The 17,568-nt window shown below is 41.0% G+C and overlaps 3 protein-coding genes across 3 annotated transcripts; all 3 read left to right on the forward strand.

The window, feature by feature from the left end:
* Positions 1–276: 276 nt before the first annotated feature.
* On the forward strand, positions 277–7,732 carry LOC136422067 (zinc finger protein 665-like). The gene is made up of 5 exons (XM_066409701.1): positions 277–316; positions 2,027–2,208; positions 3,051–3,840; positions 4,640–4,765; positions 5,506–7,732. The coding sequence occupies exons 2-5, from the start codon at positions 2,032–2,034 to the stop codon at positions 7,221–7,223; spliced, it is 2,811 nt and encodes a 936-aa protein (XP_066265798.1). The 5' UTR covers positions 277–316; positions 2,027–2,031; the 3' UTR covers positions 7,224–7,732.
* A 1,983-nt stretch (positions 7,733–9,715) lies between these two features.
* Positions 9,716–12,959, forward strand: LOC136422073 (oocyte zinc finger protein XlCOF6-like). Its single transcript, XM_066409707.1, has 3 exons — positions 9,716–9,892; positions 10,347–11,103; positions 11,338–12,959. The coding sequence occupies exons 1-3, from the start codon at positions 9,716–9,718 to the stop codon at positions 12,753–12,755; spliced, it is 2,352 nt and encodes a 783-aa protein (XP_066265804.1). The 3' UTR covers positions 12,756–12,959.
* Positions 12,960–13,080: 121 nt separating this feature from the next.
* Positions 13,081–17,442, forward strand: LOC136422071 (zinc finger protein 271-like). The gene is made up of 2 exons (XM_066409706.1): positions 13,081–13,920; positions 14,849–17,442. The coding sequence occupies exon 2, from the start codon at positions 14,892–14,894 to the stop codon at positions 17,307–17,309; it is 2,418 nt and encodes an 805-aa protein (XP_066265803.1). The 5' UTR covers positions 13,081–13,920; positions 14,849–14,891; the 3' UTR covers positions 17,310–17,442.
* Positions 17,443–17,568: the final 126 nt, after the last annotated feature.

A 17,568-nucleotide genomic window follows, 5' to 3' on the forward strand; every position in this document is an offset into this window, starting at 1 on the left:
TCCCTATAAATGTTTTTCTGACGATTTGAAAAGACCGGACTGTTCTGCGTACGAGACTAGCTCATGTGGACGAGTCTACTAAAATGATAGGTAAGCGAATGCATAACTTGTATATTACAAAAGGGTACATAATACGAAAATATCAAGAAGATTTCCTTACAATTGTATCAATATATCATAGGAAGAGAGATATCAAATAATGGTGTGTATAATTGTACAGGTACAGGTATGCAATGATCCCTACCCTTTTTTTTGTAATAAAACATTCCATGTCACAGGGCGCGCCAAGCAAGCAAAAGGCCAAAAGCCAAGCCAGGTTAGTACAAGTATAAGTTTTTGTTGAGTTTCTAGACCGTTTAGAAGACATAACAGCATTTTTTTTAGAATGTTGGGGGCATTTTTAGAATCTAGAGGCATTAAAATTGTACTTTTTCTCTCTTATTTTCAATAAAATTCATATGGAAGGAGGGCTACAGATATTCGGAGGGGGAGGGGGGCGAAACGATGAAACAGACAAAAACGCTTGTTGCCTTTTTGAAACACCACAGTCCGGGGAATTTGAAACTGTGGGGACAGAAATAGATACATTTCAGCTGTGTGAATATTCTTTCGACATGTTCTTCTTTGCCTTTGGAATTGACTTTGTCTTTCTGCGATATTAGCATCCATTTTCTAATATTTTTGCAATTTACTGTATTTTTTACAGTATGTATCTGCTAATTTTGCAGCTGCTTTGTACGTTTTAGAGTATGGTCGAATTTCCTTTCGTTTTTTTAACGTACGTGATACCACGTATATGTCATCCATATACATGCAGTCAAATCAACATGGCCATAGGGCATAGGGTATAGCATTATAATAATTGAAGTGAAAAAAAGACAATTTTTTCTGCACTCAGCAAACAGAGCACAGGGAAACGACCTACCGACAATAGATTTCGGCCATTTTATGCAAATTAGCGATTTTGCGACAGACCGGAAAATGGCGTCCGAACTGGCCCATTCCAACTTCCCGCCAAACTTTACCTCCAATTAGACAAAATTTCTTTTCAGACATGCGGTCTAAGTTATTTTGCATACAAAAACGTCAGAGCAAGGCGCCAGTTCTTGTCGAGGGAAGTTTGGTTGAAGATTGGCGGAGAAGAAAGTAACCATATGTAACGGTCGCTGTTTTTTGTATGCATGACATGTCCTAACATTGAAATGATATAGAATAACTTCTCTCCGTGCTACCCTGTCAGAATTTATATAAAATTGTAGGGACATTTGTCATAAAGATGATGGCGAAAACTGCAGGGCCGTAGCATTTAGAGAAAGCTCAGCACACGTCGGCGAGTGGTAATACATTTAGATTTGAAGTTCTGATGTCACCTCGCTAGATCTCGCCCTGTTTTGCGAGTTTCGCGAGATCTCGTGTGATTTTGCGACAAAAAGCCGAATGACGGCCCGAAGCTGCCGGCGAGCTTACTTTAAGATGCAGGGCTCGAAATAGTGGGTGCATGTGCACCCAGTGCACCCAAAATTGGAGCTGTGGGTGCACTGGTCCACCTATATATTTTTGTAGCCTATAGGGTTAAGGTACTATTGTACACTAGTATACAGAATATGCTTGAAATGTAAGTATAAAAAACAGCATGATAACTTTTTGCTGTACTTTATTTAATGTATTATTTGTTTGAAATTTTGAAGTTAGCTATAGAATTACAGATTGAAGTTCTTAAGAAAGTCAGCAGCGTTAAACTTTGTAATTATGTTCTGAAGAACATTCAACTTTATTTTATCTGATGCACCCAAAATTCTTTCTGTGCACCCAATTTTTTGAGTTGGGTGCACCAGTGCACCTATTCCCAAAGATGAATTTCGAGCCCTTAGATGGAAATTTCACATATATATTTAAATATATATGCCGCGAGCAAATGCGACATAGGCGCCATTGTTAATGTTTCCCTGTGCAGAGTTTGTTCTGAAAGTATTTCTTTTTTCCTCCAAGTTGATTTGAAGAAAGGAATTTTTTTCTATATTTTCAGTTACCATGGCAACCGCACCGGGAGGAAGAATATATGGGCTGAGTAAGGACGTGACCTTGGCCGTCCTTCCCAGACTGCACCAGGAGGAACTTGTTTTTGAACTTGGCCGCAGGAACATCATGGTGGGAGAATCTTACAAGAAGGAGAGTTTGGTTAGCAAGCTGTGGTTCCTCATGATTAAGGTAAGGATTCCTTACAATTCTCTGCATACAAAATGGTCCTTTTCATTATATATATATATATACTTTAAGTTAGATATGCAGGGCCAAGGCAAGGTACATGTACATGGCATTTGAATTTTGATGTATAGCCAGTTGCTGATTTTGGTCTGCAAAGCTTGTATGTTACACTAAAGGTTGGATAGTACAAATGAAAGTCAAGTCAAGTCAAAAGGTCTTTATTAGCATTTGCAGACATTGAATACAAGTCTGAATTACAGCTAATTCACACAAATTAATCTAAAATATTCATAATTTTCAAGTGGAAAGTACTTATTTAAAAATCACAGAGATCAAACATACAATAACAAGTGCTAAGATACGTATTATATAAGTCAGATACAAGTTCAGATACATCTTAGCGTTGACCTTCAAATGTTGAAATTTTTGTTGTGGTCCTATGTTCACAACTTTTCCAGTGACTTCTTTACCGTGAACCTAGAACTACCATGAAAATGTTTGTTTTGTGTTCTGCCCTTCGACCCCCTTCTTTCAACCACAAACTTAAAACTGTTCTACCGCAAACCCTCCATTTTCCCCTTTTGCAAAATAGAATCTCCGCGAAATTAAAGGCATTTATAGTATATCAATGATATGCATTTGATATGTCTTTGCAGAAACAGAATGCCAAAATTAGACATAAAGTTAGAAATACATATGTTCCCTTAAGTAGTTATTGCTAATAAGAGTTTGAGAAGTACATGTAGTCTTGACTACCATGGATTTTGTATGAATTTTTCATGTAACTACTAAATAGTGAAACATGGCAGCAACAATATCATTTAATCTATTTTTCTTTAATCAAGGAGTACCAAGGAATGGTTCACTCAGTGACTCCAAGCGATACGCCAACCAACACTACCGGTGCTTCTGGCAGTTCTGCCACAGAACAGAGGAACATGTGGGTGACCTTGTCAAACGACCTTCAAGAACTAATGGAGACAGTAACGTCCACAAATGGCGCCACCAACATCGTTCCGGTAACAGCAACCTCAAACAGTCCCACAGTAGCAAACGGTGCGTATACTGCAACTTCAGGTAGGAGCTCCAATCACACCCAGTCGCAACCATTGAGATCAGTGACAATAGCAAGTCCACAGCGACTTCCTATGTCTATATTCGCACAAGAAGTTGTCCTCGACACAACAGCAGAGGAAGGAATGCCCAAGAACCGAGGTGCCTCGCCAAGGAGAAGTGCAAGGCTGCACACCTTAGAGACACATGAAGAAGCAACGTCTTCAAGTGTGGGCAACCTGGGGCACATCGGCGAGGCAGTTGAGACTTATGAGTCATCAGAAGAAAACTCTGCAACCAATGGGGGACCGGGAAAAGGACAGAGGAAGCTTCGAGCTATGGCAGTTACCAGGTCAAAGTCCTGTAGTGTGGGCTCCAACACTGTTGTGACAGACCTAGGAGCCATCAGGGAGCTTGTGGATGAAGATGGGGATGATACCAATGCTGCAGAAGATGAGGAGGAAGATGGAGCATCATCAGATGAAGATGATGATGCTCCAATGGATGATGATGATGATTCAGATTGGCAACCTGACTCACCATTGGAAGACAGACAGCAACAAAGTAGTGGAACTAAGAGAAGTAGGTGACACTTTGTCTTTCTGTGTTTTGCCATATGAAACTGATCTCTACACTGTAGTACACATAAGTTATTCACATTTCTCAAAACAAGTACAAATTTTAAGAGTATCAATACTACCGACCGTTTTGAGTATATATTTAAATGCAATAATACCCACAATACGAAAATAGGTAAATATCTTAACGACTGCTTTCACATTAGGAAAAATACCGAAACTAATGATTAAACCAACTCGATCATAACTGTTGCGCTGTATCAAAATGTATGCTAGCACTTATTGCACTGTATTATTAATTATGATGTTAAGTTTTATTCTATACTTCTACTTTGTATTATGTTAATGAATTCTTGCCATACTTTGTACCATGTACAATTGTCGTGCAATAAAGTTCTTCTTCATAAAATTGCAACATGCAAGTACACTTTTACCTGCAAAGTTATGTACATAACCTGTTCTTATCCTACATTTTGTATGTTACACAATCTCTCACTGCAGGGGCTAATTGGCAGGCCAGTAGGAGCACGATTTAGTCATTTACATGTTTTGGCTGTCTCTGTAATAAAAGTAAATGTTCGTAGATGTAATCTTGCATTCAATGAATTGGAAATCAATGGAAAAGAACATGATAGAATAAGCTTTTTGATGTCATGTTTTAGCACCTTTTTTTCTACTTTAGTTAGAATAGGTTTTACATGTGTTTTAACACTTTTTACTTGAATAGAATGTTAGTATTTAGAGTTGACAGTTTTCCATGTTTTAGTACATTTTTACAGAACATTTCTCCTTTATTTTTGCAGAGGCCAGTGGTAAAGACAGCAGTTCAGGGTTTGCAACATCATTTGAAGAGGCTGTCACCACACTGGCAAATCTAGACAACCAACCACCGCTCAAGCTGCAGAGAACTTCACACGACAAAAGAAAACGTAAAGCCACACCCACCTTATTTGTTTTAATTGTAAGGTTAAACTCTTGATCCAATTTTCCTGCAAATTGCAGATACGTCTTTTAAAGGTGCCCTAAGCGATTTCAGGGCGTAAAACTGGAAATAATCTGGATAAAGCAATCTATATGAAATTGACATTTACTTCCCCATATTAGCACATTTGCATCATTATTTCATACTTTGGGCATTTAAAAAGTGTGCAGAAACAAGCCACAAAAGGAGTATTATTGGTACCACCCAAAAATCAGTCCAGAATCCAGCCGTAACCGTTTTCTGTCAACAATTTTTGGTAACTTCCAATCGAGTGACGTCACAATGCCCGAGCACATTGAGCCATGACCATGTGATTATTTCTCCGGAAGCATTCGGGAAGATTTGAAATTATGGCTGGCCTACAAATGCTCAGATTTTCAATGAGTTCCCACCACACAACGACATTGCATCTTTGCTCCATGATGGCCAATATGCAATGGGATAGTGTTATTCCAAGTCACTATGGATAGACATGAATAAAGAATTAATTTTGAAAATACGACTTTCAACGTCCTAAAATATAATATTGCTTAGGTTGCCTTTAAGCTCTGGAAAGTCTTGTGTTTGTAACTTTTCACCAAACTTAAAAATCTAAACTGAATCCAATAGAATTTACATGCAAATGAACTTGTATACTTTTATTACTGGTGATAAATGACATTACATTTTTGTTTTTGTTTCACACAGAAAAGGGCTTCCAAGGACTAAAAATCTTGACATGCCAACAGTGTGCCTTCACTACCAAATATCCCAAGGTCATGGCCCGTCACACTCAAGGTCACACTCACAAGCTCAAATGTTCGAAATGCGAGTTCACCACGGAATCCCAAAAAGACCTAAACCAACACATGACCACACACGACAAGACCCGGGTCTACGCCTGTAAAGAATGCGAATACAGGGGGCGGAGGAAGGCCCACCTAAAGGAGCACATGAGGGTCCATACCGGAGAGGAAGCCCTCAAGTGTCATGAGTGCAACTTCACCTCCAAGTTTCGTGGTAAAATGGCCCGACACATGGCGATGGAACACGGCACCCAATGCTTACTCTGCGATCAGTGCGGTTACAGAACCACAGATGCGTATGCGTTGAAACTCCACATGAATAAACACACTGGCGAGAAACCCTACAAGTGTGCGCGGTGCACAGCCGCATACACCAACTCAAAGGGCCTGGAAAGACACGTGAAGTCGTCCCACCCGGGCCAGAACTGTTACAAGTGTGACCACTGCAGTCACCTTGCTGAAAGCCTGACGCTTCTACACGAACACAAAAAGGTGCACAAGGCCGCACATGCGCACAAATGCCCAGTGAAGTCCTGCACATTCTCATCTGACGACAGGGTCGAATTCTTTGACCACCTTTCCAAAAGGCACAACAAGAGTCAGCAGTACTTCTGCAATGTCTGTAACCACAAGACCTACTTACTGCGTGAGCTGAAAGATCACATGAAGACCCATGGCAAGGTCTTTAAGTGTGAAAAGTGTGAGTTTTCTGCCAATACCTACGCTAGCTTCAGACAGCACATCACAAAGCACAATAAAACCGCACAGTACAAATGCGATAAATGTGACTTTACTTCCAAAGTAAAATCAATTGTCGTCAGACACAGCAAAGACCATGGAGACAACCCGTTTCAGTGCCCGCACTGTGAATTCAAAGCAGACACTCAGGATGATTTGAGTATCCATCTCGGAAAGCATATGAATATGTATAATCCGATCACTTGTGGCCTGTGCGGATACGTCGCCAAGACCGAGGAAAAGCTGGAACAGCACATAGAAGAACACGACTCAGAACTCAAAGTCCACAAGTGTGATTTTCACGGGTGCGATTTCTCGTCTCCAGATCGTCAGTGTTTCATTCGTCACGTGACCTCGCACGACCCGAGCCGCCAGTTTCCGTGCGAGTTGTGCGACTACAGGGCAAAGAAGAAGTGCGATCTTGCGACGCACATGCGCATTCACACCGGAGAGAAACCGTTGAAGTGTTCCAAGTGTCCTTACACCGCGTCTCTGCTGCACGAATTGAAGCGGCACGAAGCGGGGCATGGGCGTAACTTCCCGTACATGTGTGACGTCTGTGGGTTCACCGCAAGAAACAAACCCAGCTTGGACAATCACAGGAAACTACACGTGGGAGAGGCACGGATGGAAAACCAAATCATCATTCATTCAGTCATTTATTCACACCAGTGTTTGCACTGCGACTTCAAAGCATCAGATGGACATGAACTGTATTTACACGCAATGAAGCACATCAATGAGGACAAAGAGGAGGATGGTGCACGTGGTGATGATAATGATGATAATGATGATGCTAATGATGATGATAATGATGATAATGATAATGATGATGTTGTTAGAAATAAGGAAGAGAATGAAAGTGATGATGCGGATTCTTAGAATTCCTACACAATATTCAAAAGGATGTTTTCAAAAGGAATCAAAGGTCATAGTATTAAGTCAATTATTATACATGTATATCAATAGTTAAGACACTATTCTGAGACTTGAAATCATTTTTCATTGACTTTTTGATTCTTTTTACCTCAGCATTTGAAGTTGTTTTCTGTGATTTGATGCATACATGATACTTGTATTCCTTGGTTCCAAATTTCAGGAAACTTATCTGAATAAGGCTTGAAAAGTGTTTTGCCTTTTCCATTGTGACTGGTAGAGTTATGATGGCATATGATAAAAATAAAATTAAAATAGATAGCTTATTTCATATAAAAGTACCTTTACCTCAACATTGAGGTAACTTAGTTATTTACAAGTTTGCTAGAATGCCGTAACATTTATTGAATTGTTCCCAACAAACTGTATTATATTGAATGAAAATGTTATGGAGGTGTGTTTGGATTATGCTTTGGGTTCTTGGGAAAAATAAAATAATGTTAGATTGTCCAAATTTCATTTCCTCATTTAGTAAGACTCTCATGCGTAATTAAGTTCCAGATAACCATACTAAGGACCTGAGTGAAAGGTGACAGTAGGTCATTGTATATAGGTGGCCACTATAGACAGGATTCTTTATGCTTGGGTCAATGGGAAAAATTGTCTAAAGGTCTCTACTAGTACATAAGGCAACAATAGCTTGGTGATCCATATGGCAGAGATGGTCAGTGCCATGGTCACTAGTTCCTACCGGTTTGGCTGTAGGTTTTTCCTCGGGAATGTCAGTCTTTGTTAGTCGGACATTATCCCAGAAAATATTGGAAGTAATACAAGTGATTCCTAGCCTTCAGAGCCTGCTATGGAGGCTAAGTGATTCCAGTGCCAGCCATTGTCAATGGTTTTCTCTTGATTTATCTATTACAATAATAAATTTGTTCAACCTGATAATGCCCGATCAGTTAGTGATAAGCACTAACCCTCATCACACAGATATGTTCATTCCTTGATTAAACCAAGGACATTAGATAGGTCTTTGATGAAACATAAACATTCAGGCACATTGGTGTGCAAGCGGAAAATTGTAGACAAATTTGGATAATCAGGTTAAGGTCACGAATGCAACCTTTGACCTTCCGTGTCGCCATCTTGGCTTGGCCGATTTTCATGAAAATCAGTAAAACTACACTTGTTTTCGCACGTAAAAGCGGGATTCCCATCAAAAGTTCGACACCAGGTTAGTTTTTATGTTCATTCTGTGACAAAGGTGTGGGTTTCGTCTACATAAACAAGCGGGAACGGTAACATAATACCCTCATTTTCGGAAGTCGTATACTCGCCCCCCTCCCCACTTTATATTTTTTAGTCGTGAGTGGGAAGCAGTTTTGGTGAACAGCGTAGCAGAATCAGTAGAACACAGGCAGCGGATGTAGCTTACGGCCCCTTTACGATCCAGCACGCCGAAAACTCAGCTATGCATGCTTTGATATTTATTTTTCAACAAGGGGTGCTGGATCATCATATGCCATAATAGTCAGCAACTTGCATTGACTGTGGGCATTAGGAAGAAGAAGAAGAAGAAGGATGTCGAGAGGATGGCTGGATGTTGGGGGAAGATGTTGGGGTTCATAGAAAAAATTATGGGGCTAGCCACTGGGATAGTTTCTAAGATCCAAGCAGATGTTTTGGTTGGCAAGACAGTATCCATGAACAGAAACACTACTAGTATCCATAATTTTGGCCAACCGGTTGGATTGTGTTTCTGCCTATCATATTGTCTTGCCATCCGAAGAATCTGCAGGAGGATTTAGATAGCTTCTACATGCCTTTGAAAAACTGTATCTGTATCAATATAGCTGCCATTCGGCGTAACACACCAGTTTTGCGGGCACGCGGTGTGGCAGCAGCTGGTTGTAATAATAACTTTATTGCACAACAATTGTACAAGGTACAAAGTATGGCATTCACTGGTACATACAATGTAGATAACATTCTATTAGGCTAATTATTCTATCTTATAAAATATGGTGTAGTAGTATGGTTATATTACACTGAACGGCCTGTCACACCTAGTCTTTGATGCTCTTTGCACAACTGACTGCAACCATTCTTTAAAGCTATTTATTGAGGATGACTGTACTCGATGACAACGAGTTCCATTCTACTATGGTTCTCAGAAAATACAAATTTTTGAACACATCAATACTTGGTTGATAACTGTGGTACTTAAAAGCATGACTATTTCTTGTCCTGAGCTGGTATTAGATACTTGTCAGTTGGTACGTCCACAACTTTATTAGTCATTTTGTACGTCATGCAACGTCTGGATATTTTTCTTCTGTCTTCAAGTGACTTCACATTCATGAGAATTTGATGTGAAACGGGACTGAAAAACAAGCTACATTTTGCAGAATATTGATAAGTAAAAGTAACTTATGAATCTGATGTATGTTGTATCACATGTTTAAATCTAATAAAACTGATTCCAATAGTTTCAGATCATGGCAACCACGGAGGGTGCTAAAATCTGTGGGTTTTGTAAGGAGGTGACCTTGGCCATCCTTCCCAGACTGCACCTGGAAGAACTTCTACTGGAACTTGGTCGAAGGAACGTCATGGTGGGAGAATCTTACAAGAAGGAGAGTTTGGTCAGCAAGCTGTGGTTCCTCATGATCAAGGTAAGGGTGGCACAAAAAAGTTTCCGATTACAGTCTCTGAAAGTGATGTAGAAGCTAAATAGGAAGACTTTTTGTACACAACCAAGTGTTTTATTCAACCTACCTCATTAGAATAAAACACCTTGTTATGTACAAAGAGTCTTTTTATTCAGTGACTTACCAACCTCACGAAACTGTTTAAGGATACATCTAGACCTACATATGTAGAATCACTGCCTGTTTTATTGAAACAAAATTATACAAACTACTAGTAGTCAGTACTGTTGATAAGTTAGGAAAATCAGTTTTTACAAGTAGCCTTAAAGTTAAACTCTTGTTGTTTTGTAGAATAAAACTTCTGCAGTTAAAAAGTGTCATGAATACATACATTGTACATGTAGGTAATGAAACATATATGGTAGAAGCTAAGTATATATATATATAATAAGCTGTATTGTTGTTTTCTTCCATTCAGGAGTTCCAAGGTACAGATCGCTGTGTGATCCCAGACGTCCCTACAGCTGCTACTGGTACGTCAAGCAGTTCTGCAGCAGAACAGAGGAACATGTGGGTGACCTTGTCAAACGACCTTCAAGAGCTGATGGAGACAGTAACGTCCACAAACGGCGCCACCAACATCGTTTCAGCTGCAAGTACCGCTAACAACGCAGACTTACATGTAAGTCTGACTCAGTCAAATGGTGGTAGCACAAGTACACTTGTCACTAGTCCAACCAAAAGTACCAACCCCACCCCAACACAACAGTCCACATCGGTGACAATGACAAGTCCACAGCGACTCCCTATATTCTCTCAAGAAGTGATCGTGGAGACAACAGCAGGCACCTCACCAAGGAGAAGTGCACGGCTGCACACCTTGGAGACACAAGCATCGTCTTCAAGTGTGAGAAATCTGGGTGAGACTTTGGAAGAGAGCACTGTGACCAAGGAGGGACTGGGAAAAGGGTACCTGAAGAGGGAGCTTCGAGCTGTAACAGTTACCAGGTCAAAGTCCTGTAGTGTGGGCTCCAACACTGTTGTGACAGACCTAGGAGCCATCAGGGAGCTTGTGGATGAAGATGGGGATGATACCAATGCTGCAGAAGATGAGGAGGAAGATGGAGCATCATCAGATGAAGATGATGATGCTCCAATGGATGATGATGATGATCCAGATTGGCAACCTGACTCACCATTGGAAGACAGAGAGGCACACGTCAGCAGTGACAGAGGTAGGTGGCTCTGCAAAATTCTTAAACATAGCAAACGCTTGACATGCACACATGGACAGAGTTACATGACAATTTACTGCCTGCACTTTAAGTTGCTGGCATAAGTGAGGGCATCATAATGGTCATACAACTGTACTGGTAATGTGATTTCAATTGATTATAATGAAAGGACTGGGTTTTTTTTCATATTTTTGGTACATTTTCTGACACATGTCTGCCCTTTTTTTTCTGCAGAGGCCGGTGGTAAAGACAGCAGTTCAGGTCTTCCAGAACCCTTTGAAGAGGTGGCCACAGACTCCCAAGGTGAAGTCTCAACACCCCCTAGTGGTGAAGGCACCACTAATCAACAACAAGGTCACACTCAAATGCTCAAATGTCCAGACTGCGATTTCACCACAGCGTCCAAACTTAAGCTCGAACATCACAAGACTTCACACGACAAGACCCGCATCTTCACCTGCGGTAAGTGTGACTACAGAGGACAGAAGAAGGCACACCTTCAAGAACATATGAAGTTCCACACTCAAGAGAAAGTCTACAAGTGCAAAGAGTGTGACTTTACCTGCAAGTTTCGTGCTCAACGTTCCTTGCACATGAAGCACGCGCACGGTGCACCTGGCTCTCAAGGCGCTCTATGTGAGCAATGTGGTTACAGAGCTGAAACACCATACTTGTTGAAACTCCACAAGTATAAACACACTGGTGAGAGACCTTACAAGTGCTCGCTATGTGCATTTGCCGCCAGACATAGATCAACCCTTGAGAGACACGGTAAGATCTCTCACCCTGGCAAAAGCTGTTACAAATGTTCCTATAGCTACTGCAACCACTTCGCTAAAACTAAGAGTCTTTTACGCAAGCACGAAAAGACACATAAGGCTGAACACTTGCACAAATGTCCAGTGAGATCCTGTCCAATTTCAAGTAATAACAGGGAAGAATTGGTTGCCCACCTAGCCAGATCACACAAAAAGAGTCAGGAGTACTCCTGCCCTGCCTGTGACCACAAAACCTACTTACTTCGTGAGCTTAAAGAACACATGAAAACCCATGGCCACGAGAAGATCTACAAGTGTGACAAGTGCGTGTTCACGGCCAAGACGTGGGAATGCTTGAGAAACCACAAGGCGAGACACAATAGAACAAAGAAGTTCAAATGTGACAAGTGTGACTTCAGTTCTGCCTATAAATCAGTTCTCGTCACCCACACCAGAGTCCATGGAGACAACCCATTCCAATGTCCGCACTGTGAATTCCAGGCGGGCAATCAGACGGATTTGAGCATCCATCTCGGAAAGCATGCAAATACGATCACTTGCGACATGTGCGGATACATCGCCAACACTCAAGAAAGACTGGAACAGCACATAGAGGAACACTCCACGGCACACAAAATTTACAGTTGCACCGCGTGTGATTTCGCGACGCCCGATCAACCGTGTTTAGTTCGTCACATGACTTCGCATGATCTGGACCGTCAGTTTCCATGCGATCACTGCGACTACAGAGCGAAGAAGAAGGAAGTCCTGGCAGTGCACATGCGGCTTCACACCAGAGAGAAACCCTTGAAGTGTTCCAAGTGTGATTTCGCTACGTCTTTGGGGCATGCGCTGCGTACTCACGAAAGGAGGCACATGCAAGGCTTAATCTGATGCACACTTGTAGAATTTCTCTTATTCAGTAAAAATAGAAAACTGAATCAAACTATGAATCTGTGAGTCAGTTTTTAGTTCCATGGTCATTAATGATAATATGATAACAATAAGTTTGTTGGAAATTCTGGCCTAAAGCTAATTATAAGTAACATGGAAAATGAAGGAGAAACAATGAAGAACAATAAAGCATGTTACTTCTCTGGTCTAAAAGCTCATTCTAAATTAGTTGGGTTTGACTTTTTTTTTCATTTTATGAATAAAGGATTAATGCCCCAAAGTGTACATGTATATGATAACATAAGGCCTGGTCGGCTAGTAGAACTTATAAACCACAGAGTGAGGGAAGTGAATGATGTTATCATCCAGATCACATCTTTGACTTGTTGTTGACACTAGCATTTGTCAAAGTAATCAAAAGCTAGGTAAGATAACTTAAGAATTCTGTATAAACGCATTACCCTATAATGTAATGGTACAAACATTTATTCTAATCGGTTTGTAGTATTTTGTTTTTTCAGTTGTACAGTTAGTGAGTACAAATTGTAAGTTTAGAAAATGATTTTGTAGCAAAGTACTACTACAATTTGCACAGCTATGTGAATTAGTATTTGAGCTTGCCTGAATCATAATTGAATTGTTTTGAACCAACGAGAAAAGGCTGTGTTGGTTTATCGTTTGAATTTTGTTTCAGAAATCTGTACACATGTAGAATAAAAATATTTTGCCTGTCTATGTCAGTCTTGCTAGTCCTAAGTAGTCCCAGACCAACATCCAAGAGGATTTTATGTTTTCTACAGTTAAAAAAAAAAAGGAGTGTTACAGGTTCCAGCTTGTATTAGCAACGTTTTTTTTTATTCACTCAGACATTGTCTAGCCTTAACGTTACATGAATATCGAAAACAGCAATTTTCTTGTGATTCATGATACACATTCCCGAAATCGAGGACAGTTGAGTGCAAGGAGGTTAAATATTTAACCTCCTTGTTGAGTGTAAGCGGATACATTTATACAGATTTCGGTAATCAGGGTAAGGAGGGTTCAGGTAACATCGTGTCACCTTTGACCTTTCATCCCAGGTCATCTTGGATAAAATCTCTGCAAAAACGCAAATTACTCTGTTTCCGCAATTAAAGGAGGCTGACGATCAGAAATACGAGAGCAGGTGAGATTTTCATGTACATCATGTGACAATAGACAATATTGTATCAGTAGAAGCTGGGGTAGATGGTCGTTTTCCCTAGCAAAGCTAGAAAAATGTTACAGTAACAAATTCGCCCCCCTCCCCACACATTTTTAGCAAAGTACATTGTAGATTGCTTTAGTAGATTCCCACTTGTTGTTCCTGAGCTCAAGCAGTTCTTACAATGTAGTTGGTCGTGTATCAGGGTTAGGTTAACGTAACTGTAGATAGAGTGTTGACAAAGAAGCTGTAAATGGAGGCTGAACAATTTAACATTGTAAAATACCAATCAGTAGATAGATTAAATAACATTGCCCAGAGATTGACTCTGTTTGATTGTGTTGTAATAATTTTTGTACATGTTGTTTGTGCACAATTATAGCCCACATTTAAGAGATAGCACTTACTGACTAACTTAGTTACATTGTATTTTGACATGATGGAATAATAGAAAGTCGTATCTCTGCTGATGTTACAATAAGCCCTTTCACGGTTCCGACTACGCATGTACAGCGTCAAAGGTAAAGTCCCCTGAGACGTAAACAAAACCCGTGGGGCGTTTTTATGTAAATGTAGACAATATAATGTCGAGACGGGAACAGTTTACGAGCCAGGGGCCTTCACCTTTGACACTGCACCGTGAATGGGCTTATCATGTAACTCCTCCAATGATTGTAAAATCCCATTGTCATCCCATACTACTACACCATATTGTATAAGAATGACTGATTAGCCTAATAGAATGTTATCTATGTACCAGTGAATGCCATACTTTGTACCTTGTACAATTGATGTGCAATAAAGTTATGCATCTTATGTAATCCTGTTTGATGGTGGTGTAAGAGTTTACAGCGATGTGGTCACTGACTAGTTTCCCTAATGCTTCTTCTTTGATCTATTTCGAACACAGGAGTAGTACTCTATTTGCTAGCTTGGTAGCTCATTGACTGACCATGGCGGAGAGTTGTATCTGTGGTCTGAGTCAGGAGGTGACGCTAGCCGTGCTTCCCAGACTGCACCTGGAGGAGCTGGTCCTGGAGCTGGGCAGGAGAAACATCCAGACGGACGGATGGACAGACAGCAAGGACGGACAGACAGACAACAGGGACGACCTGGTCAGGGAACTCAGGGCTGTGATGATGACGGAGTACCGGGGGGCTGTTGTCAAGGTAATAATGGAAACACAAAGCTCTTCTCAAAACACATCCGTCACCAAGGGACGAGATGATCAAAGCTATACTCAGCTTGGAATAGTAGAGTCAGAAAGCCATGAGCGTGCCGAAACACCACCTGTTGAAAGATTAACAGTAGAGTGTGAAAGTGACAATGAATATGATCCTTTTCCTCCGGAAGACGACGCTACAGAAAGTATCGAGAGTCCCATGGGCACTACTGATAAACAGGATATGTCCAAAAACTTGGACGATGGAATGGATCTTTACAGCACTCCATCATCTGTTGGTGCAAGTGGTCGTTTGATACAAGATATGGACATGTTCCTCACGGAGGTGCAAGATGGCAATTTACAAGCAAAATATGCCGACTGTGAGGAAGAAATGGACCCCATCCCAGCAGAAAACACCTCCACAGAAACTTTGGACAGTACAGAAACTACGGATGGTGTTACAGTGAAGCTGGAAACGTCAGAGAACTTGGAAACACAAAAGAAAACATCTACTGGCGAGAAACATTCAGAAAAGGCGGCATCATTTCAGGTAAACTTTCAGATGAAAACACTCGGTGAAGAAGAACTGAAGCTGTACAAGTGTCCACATTGTCGGTACATTGCTTCACATGAACTTACCCTTCAAAACCATCTGTCTGAAAAGCACAAAGGAAACACAGCATCCAGTTGTGAAAAGAAAGACAAGGTACAAGAAAAAGAAAAACAGAAACGATTTGAGTGTGAAGAGTGCGACTATGTTTCATCATCAAAGAAACTCCTTCTTGTCCACTTAAGAAAACACAGCGGTGAGAAACCTTACAAATGTTCCGACTGTTCATACGCCGCAACAAGCAGCAGCACGTTGATAAAGCATCGAGCATGTCACACGGAAAAAAACGAAGAGAAACTACACAAGTGTACACAGTGCGATTATTCAGCCGCTGCCAAGATTAGCTTGAAATGCCACATGGGATCAAAACATGGCGTCTTCTCCTATGTGTGTGAAATATGTGGCTGCAGGGCAGCCACGCTTGGTAACCTCAACAGGCATGTGGCAACACACTCCGGTGTGAGACCATTCAAATGTGCACACTGTGATTATGCCGCGGCAGAGAAGAAAACCCTCACAAAGCATATTACGTCCAAACATACCGAGAACAGAATCAAACCGTTCGCTTGCGATCAGTGTCCCTTCAGGGCGCAAGAGAAGAGCGATCTTACACGCCACCTGAAGCGACACAACAAGGAGAAAATCCACAAGTGTACGCTCTGTTCTTTCTCTGCCCACACCAAGTCCGCGTTGAAAACACATCAAGCTGAACACAAGGCGCAGCCGACATTTCCCTGTGACCTGTGTTCATACGAAACGTACCAAAAACATCTTTTAAAACGGCATATGGTAAGGCATACAGGTGGAAAAACTACAAAAGTAAGCAGTTGTGAAAAGAAAGACAAGGTACAAGAAAAAGAAAAACAGAAACGATTTGAGTGTGTAGAGTGCAACTATGTTTCATCATCAAAGAAACTCCTTCTTGTCCACTTAAGAAAACACACCGGTGAGAAACCTTACAAATGTTCCAACTGCCCATACGCGGCAACAAGCAGCAGCACGTTGATAAAGCATCGAGCATGTCACATGGAAAAAAACGAAGAGAAACCACACAAGTGTACGCAGTGCGATTATTCAGCCGCTGCCAAGATTAGCTTGAAATGCCACATGGGATCGAAACATGGCGTCTTCTCCTATGTGTGTGAAATATGTGGCTACAGGGCAGCCACGCTTGGTAACCTAAACAGGCACATGGCAACACACTCCGGTGTGAGACCATTCAAATGTCCCCACTGTGATTATGCCGCGGCAGAGAAGAAGACCCTCACAAAGCATATTATGTCCAAACATACAGAGAACAGAAGCAAGCCGTTCGTTTGCGATCAGTGTCCCTTCAGGGCGCAAGAGAAGAGCGATCTTACACGCCACCTAAAGCGACACAACAAGGCGAAAATCCACAAGTGTACGCTCTGTTTTTTCTCTGCTCACACCAAGTCTGGGTTGAAAACACATCAAGCTGAACACAAGGCGCAGCCGACATTTCCCTGTCACCTGTGTTCATACAAAACATACCAAAAACATATTTTAAGACGACATATGGTAAAGCATACAGGTGGAAAAACTACAAATGTGGGCATGAGATCTTCTCTTTGTTAGTAAGTAAATGCATTACTACTAGTGTTGACCTCCTTCATCAGATAAACTGTAATTTGAAATCAAATACTATAAAGTGCATTTTGTTGCCAGCACTTCTCAAGAATATTTTAGGACCTATATATTTTTCTAAAAACATATAAAACAACATATCTAAAGGCATAAGGCAAGAAATGTGTGTATTAGAACTTAGTGATAGAAAAGCTTCAGATTTTGACTAAGTCTGCATTATTTAAAAACTTTATTCAAACATACATATTAC

The sequence above is a fragment of the Branchiostoma lanceolatum genome, chromosome 16 (assembly GCF_035083965.1).
Source record: "Branchiostoma lanceolatum isolate klBraLanc5 chromosome 16, klBraLanc5.hap2, whole genome shotgun sequence".
Taxonomy (NCBI): domain Eukaryota; kingdom Metazoa; phylum Chordata; class Leptocardii; order Amphioxiformes; family Branchiostomatidae; genus Branchiostoma; species Branchiostoma lanceolatum.